This window comes from Nesoenas mayeri (genome assembly GCF_963082525.1).
Source record: "Nesoenas mayeri genome assembly, chromosome: 7".
NCBI lineage: Eukaryota > Metazoa > Chordata > Aves > Columbiformes > Columbidae > Nesoenas > Nesoenas mayeri.
In genome coordinates this window covers 33662632-33674381 of record NC_137551.1, presented here as the reverse complement: position 1 = coordinate 33674381, position 11750 = coordinate 33662632, and the positions used below count along the sequence as shown (strand labels likewise).

Genomic DNA, 11750 nt, shown 5'->3' with positions numbered 1-11750 from the left:
GCCTTCATACTTTTTCATTTTAATCCTTCCTTGTAAGAGGAACATTTTGGCCTTTAGATCAATTATTTTCACATACCTTCTTCCAGGTTAGTCCTGACTTAACTATAAAAAAATGTAAGCACACTTTACCATTATATGTCAGCACTATTCCTAAAATCGTAGTTATAAATGAAAGAGGAAACTTCCAGCTCTGATATTTCTAAAGATTTTTGCGCCACTTTTATATATATATATTTTTCCTAGTGTTGCACATTCTGTCTACAGGGACTCTGAGGACAGCAATTGTCTCTTACTGTAGTAAGGGTGCTAACATGGTCTTTGTTTCAGTGATAGTTTTATAGAAGGATTTGTGATACACATCTTAAATCCTATTGATATCTGTCGAGACGACTGGGAGATGGTCAGACATGCTCACCTAGTCCCTATTTTTCACCAAAATAGTGCATTCACATGCTCAACATGAATATCTCTTGGATCATAATAGAATTAAATAGAATATAAATTTTAAAAAGAACCACATGTTCTTCATCACCACCCAAAAAACTCTCTATACCAAAATGTAACTTAAAAAAACCCCAGCCAACTTCTTTCTTGGTCATTAATTCCTGTGTGGGTTTGGCTTGCAAAAGAACCCTTGAGGGGGTGGGGATGTGGGGAATGAAGCCGGCTCATATCGAGTCTCTGGGTAGCAAATTTGCAGGAAGGCAGGGGCAGAGGAAGAAGAATCAGTGATTGCACTGATTGAAGTGCCTTGGAGCTGAAGTGTTTTTACAGTGTGGCTCTGCTGATCCTGCCTTTCTCCCTACTTTGTAGATCAGCTGCTCTGAGCGGGTGCCAAGATCAGCAATGGTGAGAGTTCATGTGGCAAATATTCAAGCGCTGTTCTAGTTGATTTGCACAGGCACTAGTGCACAAATCTTTCCATCAAAGAACACTAGAAACATCTTAGGACTTAGTCTCAGCCGTGCCCATGTGTGTGGGTATCAATGCATATAAATTTTAGTTCTACCTTTTGAACATTATCAATGGGAATACTGTTGAAAATGATGATAGTGGAGCTATTTTGAAGTAGGAGTGCGCAAAAGTCCAAAGTCTAAATCTGTGTTGATGTATGATGGAAAGGAACCTCCTGAAGCCCAAGAACCATGTAGGCAATCATACCACATGCATGTGATAAATGGATCAAGCTTTCTGTTAAAAGCACGTGCTTTATCCCCCACAATACCTTGATTGTTTAAAAAACTAGCATTTCCAAGGGGCAATTTGTTGCTCTCCTGCTTAGAAGTGTTCTACTTTCCATCCTAAATTTGCCCATGGTGAATTTGTTCTTTCATTAGTATTTTTTTCTTAGCTTAAATACACCTTCACCTGCCCTGGAGTTTACCATCCTCCCCAGTGTTTTTAATGAATATAGAGCAATTCTGCTCTGGTGAATAGACACCTACAGCAAGAAAATCGTTCAGAGATTGCAACAAAGTAGTGGCAAATTAATGGTAGAATCGGTCGCAAAATAGTAGATTTTCTTTTTCTTGCACTTTCACCGCACTGTCTGCTCCTTCGTCTAGACTTGTGCCAGAATTTGCTCCATCCTAAGCCATAGTGAAAATGCTTATTATCAGGTAACCTTGATCCTGTCTTTTATGACAAGTTTTTCCTCTGTAATGGTATCACAGTTCCCCCCATTCTCCTTGAGGTTTTCAAAGTTTCTCTGTATTATTGTGCAGTCATCTTCTGTAGCATCTCTGATTCCAAATTCAGTCAGCATGGTCCTGCTTTTTGTGCTAACATAATAAAATGAAAAGAGCTACGAAAGCTGGTCGATCCCAAGCAAGGTTCTTGAGGAACATGAATGGTTGCTGCCTTCTGGGCCAATTCCTTCATAAACGTTGCTGTTCTTCACCTATTTCACAGTTAGGGTAACTTAAATTTCCTCTGGTACATCTGATGGTTTCTCATATGCTACCACATCATATATATTTTGCAAACCCTAACTGAGAACTACCACATATCCAGGGTCGAGAAAAATCAGTTTGATAGCACATAGATAGAATGTTAATTTGACAAAAGCTTCCTTTGGTGTACTGTCTCCTCTTTCTCTCAACTCTGCCCCTAAATCTGCCCTAAAACCAACTGTAAAGCTGCTGTCATACTTTCTCATTGTGTTTCCTCTCCCTCCCCATTTTCAAGGACAGGTGGCCCATTTGCTTTTCACCCACAAGTTCCATGTGTCTGTTCTTGCTGGTAATTGTGACTGAGCACCTTCATTTCCAGAAGCCTGCTTGTATTTTTCCTCAGTTTTTACACTGTTATCTTTATTTTAGTGTAAGATCTTGGCCATCTAAGCTCACTTTTCTAATTTCATTTAGCTTAGCAGACTAAGAATTCTTAGCATAGAGGGGAGAGCAGAGCCCCTTCTCTATATTTAATGTGCAACTTCAAGCATCTCTTGACTTAAATTCAAGCCCCCTCTTCGTTCAGGTTGTTAGCTTCCCTTCAGTTTAAATGAATTATTCTAAGCTGAATGCTGAATTTATCAAAATTTGGTACCTTGAATTTGAGAAAAGCAACAACAACAACAGCGAACTCCAAGCTAACAAAAAAAACCCCACAACCCTTAGCTGTAAACATGGTGTTTAGAGACTGTAATGCCTCAGTCCGCAGCAGAAGCAGAGAGGATGTATTTCTAAATGAGAAATGGAGGGACAGGCTGCCCTGTCTTGAAATTGTTGTGCTATACACAGCCTTGTTCTGGCTGGTCAAAAGAAGAATTTGCTAAAGAAAACCCCAGCTCAGCTTCATTCAAAACAGGCAAAGCATCTATTTTTTGTTGTAGGCTCTGCAAGAACTACTTGATCTGATTTGCTCTGCACAGAACATTCTTGGAAGAATATGAAAGATTTCTTTAAAAGGAGTTCTGTGATGGAAAAGATGTTGTGTTATACGGGAAAATACATATATCAAATAAACAAGAACGTAGAAAACTAAACACCTGAAACTGTGAGACTTTAATGACAGAAGAAAATTTCTTGGTCTGTAAAGTCTAAATAATGGAAGATGGCTTAAGAAGTACTGTTGAGCTTTACAGGTACAGGTGCTAGGATCATGCTGGTTTAGTTAGGAACTACAGGGAGGATTAGATGGGCACGTAAGGAACAGTGATAGCACTTTAAGAGTTTTACCACTTTGAGTACATCACATATCAGCTCTCGATGTTTGTACTCAGTGTCTGTACAGAGTCGGACAGGTTTGCATAAGAGATGGTGAAAGCTGTGAAATGTTTCTGTGAAGTGTTGGTCTGGCTCTAGATATAACAATTTCCCTTGGCTCAAGGAACACTAGGGTCAATTAGACACTAATCAGCATCCCTATGTGTGGCACCCTTATACATTTCAAATGTCAAAACAGTTCTTGTAGAACAGTAATGCAGTTTCTGTGACCTTTTATCTTTTAATAAGAAATTTCTGTGTGTGAAATAGACTTATACTCAGTTCAGGAAGGACTTTTCCACCTAGCCTAGAAAATTCGAAACAAGATTAATATTTGCAATCTTGAAAGGAGGAAAGGGGATTTCTTTGGGGTAAAATGCTGAAATGTTTTTTTCTACTCAAGCCACTATTAAATATTATCTTTCCAGGTCCTGGCTGTAGAGTACAGTTGAACTGAAGAAATTTTCTGCCTGAAGCCAAAACAAACAGAAAATCACTAACAGAAATAGAGTGGGAGCGTTCAAACAGGAGGTGTACCGGTTACTGGTTTCAGAGGTGAAAATAGTACACTAAAAGGTAAGAGAAAATGCAGGAAGATTACTCAGTATAGACTGAAATAAAAGAAACTCAAAGGTTACTTATAGGTTTTTGAGACCTGAGCATTAAGGTGACCTTGAAGACTACTTTAGATGATATTTTGTTTGATTTTTATTCTCACATAGCGAAGTATAAACCTTTTTCTCATAGGAATAGAATGAAGATATTTATTGGATTTACTCTGCAGCTCTTGGGAAGGAAAGAGAAAAATCACTTAGTTAAAAATGAGATTTTCAATTCTTTTGTGTGCACTGATATTATTGTGAGGCTTCTTTCCCAGCATCAGCCTGGCAATTCTAGTAGGATGTGGGCAGTATGAAGGCTGTTTACATATGTTCTCTGTTCATTTTTCTGTATTTTCCGGCTTATACTAGAGACCACATCTAAGGCCTACTCAGTTCCTACTTCTATAGTATTTAAATCAGACCACACTTTTCTCCCACATTCAGTGAAACAATCACATTTATGGGTTTTAGGAATTACTTTTGCAGCATGTCACTTATCACCAAATAGTATGGTTGCACTGGCTGGTGAAAGCAGTAGGAAATCCCTCAGGTCCCTCTCCTGTTCTGGATTTGGGTATGTAGAGATATATAGGTATTATATTCTTCTGGGTCCCATCCAGCTCAGAAGGTGAGATTGAACTCTGGACTGGGATATAACATCCCATTTTTTATATGGGTCATGGCCAAGTTCCTACATCTATGAAGTGGAGGATGGCACTCTCAAGCAACGTAGCTACATGCTTGTTCCTCCCTTGGGCTGGAATTAGAGCCATATTCCAGTCCATAGCATAATCCAACCATAAATGCAGCAGCACAGAGCCTGCACTTACTATATCTGACATGCCCATCCATCACAAACAATTGCAGGAGAATGGCTGTGGTCTGAACAAGGGCTACAAAGGATTAGCTTCTGGTTTAAGATTAGGGGAAGGATTACGGCACAAGGGAAACCTCTTTAAAATTTTGTTTTATGTCAAATTACATCAAATCAAAAGAAGGATGTAGGTTTGCCCATTGCCTCATAGAAAATAATGGGTTAATATTTTCTTAGAGTAGTCTAAGAGGTGAGGAGATAAACGGTCCATTGAAGTTGTGTCTAAATCCTCTGAGTGCCTGGCAACGTTCTCTGCTCTGATGTGTTCCGAAGTTGTTGTTTTTTGGCTTCCCTAGCTGGTATTAATGGATGCAGTGGAGCTTCACTGTTTTTTCACCAGCTGAGATCCTGGTCCCAGAAGTGGTTGAAACAGAGGAGAGTTAAGAGAGAATTAAAGCAACAGGTAAGAGCAGGACAGGGACCTTGCTTAAATGTGTGTTCTCTAAGCACCTGTCCTGATGATTTCTAATGTCTGAATTTCTAATTTTTCTAATTTCTAATAATAATTTCTAATTTCTTCTTCTTCTTTCTAATGTCTGAACCAAATAAAACAAGTACAGACTATTTTACAGACTGGTTAGCACTTGTCTGTTACATAAAAGGTTAACAAACCTGCTGCAGGAATGAAGAAATACCCCAAATATTTTTGGGCTGTTGCAACATTAGAAATAGTTTACTGTAGTTCACCACAGGTAAACCCTTACAGCTGAGCTTTTTGGATGCTAATATTTCCTTTGCAAGTCTCATATAGATTTACTTTTAAAGATGTGTAAATCCCACTGAAAATACAACGGGTGAGCAAACATTGTACCACCATTAGAAAATAAATCTAAATAAGATAAGATCCTTTGTGCTAAATGCGTATTTCTAATCCTAACTTTGTTCACCAGGTACGTAGCTGAGTCCCTCTAGTGGCATAAACATTTATTTGGCTTCAGCATGTTATTAAAATTCTATTTTACAGCCAGATTGTAGCAGCAAATTAACAGGTAGCTTTTTTGTACACTGTGAGGACTGTGGCAAAGTGAATATTGGATTAGATACTGTGCAGGCTAGTGTTAATGAATGTAAATTGATTTTTAGCTGTCAGGGGCAATTACAGATGCGCTGGAAGGAGAAGGGAATTTTTGAAAGGATATTCAAGAACTAATTACTATCAGAAAGAAGCACGCAGAGAGCAACGTAATACCCAGGACAGCCAATAGGGATAAAAGCTTATACAGAAATCTGTCATGACCTAGTAGTGAAGACTGTTTAAATACACTGATCTCCACTTAGCTTGTAAATGCGCATCACCCTCTTTCTCACTCCTATGTTCTCTCTCTCTCTGACACGCACACACGCTCCTGGATTTGCAGAAAGCAGATATCTAGGGCACTTCTTGGCATCCACAGGAAAATCATATGGGATTAAAAAACCACAGCAGTAAGTACTCACTGCATTAAATGTTTATTAAGTGGCATGCTGTCAAAACCTAGATTTTATAGCAAATACAGGAGGACTTTAATGGAAATTGGTTGTATTTGATTTTTCTTAGGAACTGCTGAAAGCTGCCTCTCGAGGATTACAACTTCACCTTTTGCATTTACGGCTGCTTGTTTACTATCCATGTGGTAACCTCTGGACAGCCAGTAATCCATTCATTATCCACACTGATTGAGTGCAGTGGTAACTACTTCACTCAGCTGACAGCAGACGACAAAAGGAGGGAAATGATGAATTCGGACAATTTAACCTCCCAAAGCTTCCTCTCTGCGATTCACAGCAACACCAGCAATTTATTCTCAGGGCTCCAGTTTGTTCAGTCCTTCAAGCCACTCATCATCCCCTGCTACTCGCTAGTGGTTTTTATTGGTGTCATTGGGAATTACCTTCTCATTTACGTTATCTGCAAGACAAAAAAGATGCACAATGTCACCAACTTTCTGGTAGGCAACCTGGCTTTCTCAGACATGCTTATGTGTGCAACCTGTGTGCCCCTGACGCTTGCCTACGCCTTCGAGCCCAGAGGGTGGGTGTACGGAAGGTTCATGTGCTACTTTGTTTTCCTGATGCAACCCGTCACCGTCTTCGTGTCCGTCTTCACCTTGACTGTCATAGCTGTGGACAGGTATTATGCCATGGTGTACCCGTTCCGCAGGAGGCTCACGATCCCTATTTGTGCTTATATCCTGGCTGGTATTTGGCTGCTGAGCTGTACCTTGGCTGCCCCAGCCTTGGTCCACACTTACCACGCAGAGTTCCCAGAACTGGACTTCTCCATCTGCGAGGAGTTTTGGTTCCACATGAAAAGGGATCGCTTAGCTTACGCCTACAGCACCCTCATCATCACCTATGTGCTGCCTTTGGCTGTCATCTCCCTGTCCTACCTAAGGATCTCAGTCAAGCTGAAAAACCGCGTGGTCCCAGGCAACGTCACCCAGGGCCAAGCTGAGTGGGACCGAGCAAGGAGGAGGAAGACTTTTCGCTTGCTCGTCTTAGTGGTGGCAGCTTTTGGAGTCTGTTGGCTGCCCCTGCACATCTTCAACATGATAAAGGACATAGACATCAGCCTGATTGACAAGCAGTACTTCAACTTCATCCAGCTGCTGTGCCACTGGTTTGCGATGATGTCTGCTTGTACCAACGCTTTCCTTTACGCCTGGCTCCACGACAGCTTTAGGGGGGAGCTGAAGAAAATGTTTGCCTGGAGAAAGAAGAAAATTGGACCCACTACAAACTGCATCATGGCCAGCGTGGTGCTGTAAATGAGAGCTGGTGGGAAGGCACTTCCTTCGTATGGTAACACTGTAAGTCTTTTCTACTTCTAATTAGTCCCCATTCCTGATATTTGTCCTCAGGGTCCAGCTGTAACAACACAAGTCCCATGTGTAGCTTCCTCAGCACCTCTACTCCTACTGGAGAAGGAGGAGCAAACTCCACATCCCAAAAATGTCTTTAGCTCTTTGATAGGAGTTAGAGGCCAATGAGATATTCACACAATAATATATCCTTATGTAACCTACAGGGATCCTTCTTATCTGTTTTGAATATTGCTGGCAGTATAGACACGGGATTTGGGGACGGGGAGAAGCAAGGATGGATATGGGACCTAAATACCTCAGTGAGGAAGTGTTTGGCATTGTTTAAAAATTAAATCTGCACATCTACCCAGAGCCCAGCCACAGACTCCAGGGTGAAGGGCTAACACTATTCCTGTAGTCCCCTTGGGATGGAGCCATGCTGTGTGTGTGAGCATTGCGTGACCACTCAAAGACACACCTGTCAAACAGAGCAGAGTGACAAGCACTCTCTTTCAAAGGAGCCTTTTTGGGAAGAAACCATTTCCTTTGACACTCACCTTTCAATTGGATGAGGGGGTTAGAAGCTATAATCAACCTGATGGTTTCTATTTTCTTCCTCCTTCTGTCTGAAACTGAAAATACCTGAGATAACAGTTAAGTGTAAGGGAAAGAGTTCTGAAAGTAGACACTGTTTCTCAAGAGGTTTCTTCCAGCCTGCCCAGCCAGAATCTGGGGTGGCATAAGGAACTCATGGATGGTGAGCTGAGATCAGCTGGATAATCAGTGCAATCCAAGGGCAGTTTTGGCCTTGGTCAGCAAAGGCATCTATCCAGAAACATAGGGGCTGTGAGGTAACACAAATAGTCAAGAGGGGAAAGAGGATGGTTTCTCTAGTTTGTAAATGTACTCCTGCTGTGACGCTGTGAGTACTATTTTGCTCATCAGCATTCAGTAAGTCAATGTGGTAAAAAAGAATTACACAGATGCATATGCACACACTGTGAAAAGCATTGGAAAAACATTTGAAATCCCTTCTTGCAAATTTCCTCAGAATTTCAAGCTGTTCTGGTGCCAGTTATGAGGAACTGGATACTAGAAGCTGCTACAGAGCCAGTGAATCAAGGAAAGTGATTTTAAAGAGGGTATTGCTTGCATTCACTCTGAGATGAAGTGTATCTGCCTTGTTTACCTTGATGTGAAGACTTGAATGACTTATTAAAGGATGTTTTGCTGCATTTTAGGCAATCGTTTTTCCCTTGAGGTCAATATAGCAAGTTGCTGGAATAACTGGTGATTTTGAAAAGGCAAAACACTCTTTCAAACAAACTAACCAAATTTTATAAGCTTTTCAGCTTCATTTTGAGTTCTTTCATAGAGAACAGAGAGCAGGACACCAAGAGAGCATTGAAACAACACTGCAAAAAGGAGCCTTGAATAACAACAAAATCCTGATTTTTAGAGATTTTTCTTCTATGGAATTATGTTACTTCAAGCTGTTAATTTGTCAGTTTGTAAAGGCTAATTGTCATTGAGATGTTTACAACTTTATGCACTAAATACAGACAGCGCTGTAATCTGGAGTGATCCAAAGCCCAGTGGGGTAACTGGCAAGACCCTTGTGAACAGAGCAGACCTGGGATCATTTCCCTCCTACACATCATGTTTTTACCCTCATTTGCCAGCACTGCAGTTTAGCTTATTAATGTTCTCTTGAATGTTAGTGACTGCAGATGGCTGCTGCGGGGAGCTGAAGGAAGAAAACAAGGGAGATTTATCTATTTATGTTTTCTTTGAGACAGAAATGAAGGGCTGTCCTGTGCATATATTGTTCTCACAGTGATGGATGCATTGGGAACATCTCGCTACCAGCAGCCCCTGGAGCAGCAGTTACAGCAGCCCTGATGTCTGTCACCTCAAGGAGGTCCTCAGGAGTGCCCAGCATGGCAGGCACCCTAGATTAAGTGCTGGTTTAACTTGTACCCACCTTAAATCTTTCAGGACTTGCATTTGCAGCAGAAAGCTCAGAGCCTGCCCCTTGCTTCAGGCCCTTCTCAGGACTAGATTTTGCAGGCACACCCTGAAATGATCTGCGTTCTCCAGCTGTGGGTTCCTGAGGCTCCTTCTTTCTCCTCAGCACCTTCCTTGACCCACCTCAGTGATCCTGCAAGGCCATTTTTCCAGGATTTCCCTGAAAGGTGCACAAAGGAGCTCTGGCCACAATCAGAAGGGCTGTGTGTCCCTCAGGCTGGTGGGGACCAAGGCACAACCGCATTCACTCAGCCCCACCTCTGAATCGAGCCCTGAGAACCTCTGCTCAATGTAATTACTGTTTTCTCTGATATCCAGCATAATAAACAATAATAAGATTTAGAGGCACCTTGGTGTGCTTCTTTAATCCAGTTATGCAAATAATTATATTAAAAGCCATCATGTGAAACGTGTTTTCTAATCTTCACCCCTCTCCAGGGAATTGCCGTGGTTCTCCAGGGGACCAGGGCTCATCACTACGGTATTTTTGATGGCATAATTTTTAATTACAATTCAAGAAATCATTGTATGCTTTGATTTTATAAAGTAGCCCCATTCAAAACTTGGTGAACGTGTTAACTAACTTGCCCTGTAAGGATGTGAGTTGTTGTTTCTTGCTTTCATTTGAATCCGAGGACTCACATGCTGCAAGGCAGCTGCTCTGCAGGGATGGAGCGGGGTTTGTGTCTGAGCTGTGGCAGAATGCTGCATGCTCCTCAGCTGCTGGCATTTCATTCCTGTTGTTTACATGCACCTAGAGACTTTTAGTAGATAGATATCCAGGTGGTTTGCATTTTACAGCAGCAAATATATGCCATTTATGATGGCTTCTCAGACTATTTCTAAAGGATAGTCTCTGGTAAGAACCCCTGGATGTACCATGGAGTTTGCACACATGGTCTGCAGTGGTGTTTTCAGATAGGTATGAGATTTATTAGGCAGCAAGTGGGCTATCAGAGCATGGTGGGTCTCAGGCTTTGGAAATGGAGGTCCTGCTTAGGAACCACACTTACTCATCGTAATAAACATCTGGGAGGCTTCACTGGGGCCAATCCTCTACAGCTCAAAAGGCTCTGCATATCTGAAGTGTGGAGGTTAGAGAGATAGGAGTTGATGGGGAGATGCCTTCATTTAAGGTGAAGAGCACAGACTTAAATAGCAGGAATCACAGCTTCACCATTTGAAGCTGCTCTGTATAGTTGTTGGAAGGACTCACAGAGCATTGTTCTAGCAAATACACTGTATTTCCAATATTTATAGATACAGAAATGCTTGATCAAACATAAGCTACTCCCTATGGTCAAACATGGGATTGGTATTAAAAGGCAATGTACTTATGAAACACATAAAAAGGTAAATCAGTATTTGATCAGGAATTTAAAAAAGCCAGATTAGATAACGAACGAAGTTTCACTAGATCTGAAATCAGGCAGCCAAAGAAAAACAACAGCTAATCAAACCTCAGGGTCAGGTAGAGTGGGTCTCTCCTCCACCTTGAAAACAGCAGCTCAGAGCAGCCACCAAAGACTCACTTGTTTGTGCAATGCATTGTTTTAAATAAATTTTCCTTATACTTGGAAAGAAAACTGAGAGAGCTGTATTTGTGTTGTATTTGGGGAATGGGAGTTTATCTGGGATGGGCAAAAGCAGATCCTGCCATAAGGCATCTACTCACAGGAGCACAGCAAGTGCTTTTGAGCTGATAGATAGACTGGGAAAAACTGATATTTTTCATACCAGCCAAACAACAGATGCTCTGTACAGTTTTAACTGAGCAAATCTTGCTTGTTGAAGTGTCAATGGTGAGATATAATGAGATGTCTAAGATTATGCAGAGTACAGATATAAGCTGAAAACAGCACACCTGAAGCTAGGGGAAAAAAAGACACCAAATCGGACAAAACTGTACAACACATCCATCAATCTGCCCAGCAGAAAAGAACAGCGCAGAGAAACAACGTGTTGGTGGTAAAGGCACTGCTGTCTGTGCCACTTCTGCATGAAGAAACACAATTTTTACCTCCAGCCCGCCCCGTCACTGCTCACTATCTTCTTATTTTCTCAGAAAAAATAGTTGCATTCCTCCTGCTTCCCCTGGAGAAAAGGTCGCTCAAGGGTCAAAGCAAACATTTCTATCTCATAGAAAGCAGAGAAGCTTTTGAAGACTGAGATCACCCTCTTCTCGAAAACATTTTTCTGCAAGCAGAAATAGCCAGTTGTGCCCAATGTAACCAGTTGCTGTGCACATCTGCAGCTG

General features: G+C 41.4%; 1 protein-coding gene across 1 annotated transcript; it reads left to right on the top strand.

The window, feature by feature from the left end:
• Nucleotides 1-6379: 6379 nt before the first annotated feature.
• Nucleotides 6380-7429, top strand: PRLHR (prolactin releasing hormone receptor; the record flags this gene model as incomplete). The annotated part of the gene is made up of 1 exon (XM_080348219.1): nt 6380-7429. The coding sequence occupies exon 1, from the start codon at nt 6395-6397 to the stop codon at nt 7427-7429; it is 1035 nt and encodes a 344-aa protein (XP_080204345.1). The 5' UTR covers nt 6380-6394.
• Nucleotides 7430-11750: the final 4321 nt, after the last annotated feature.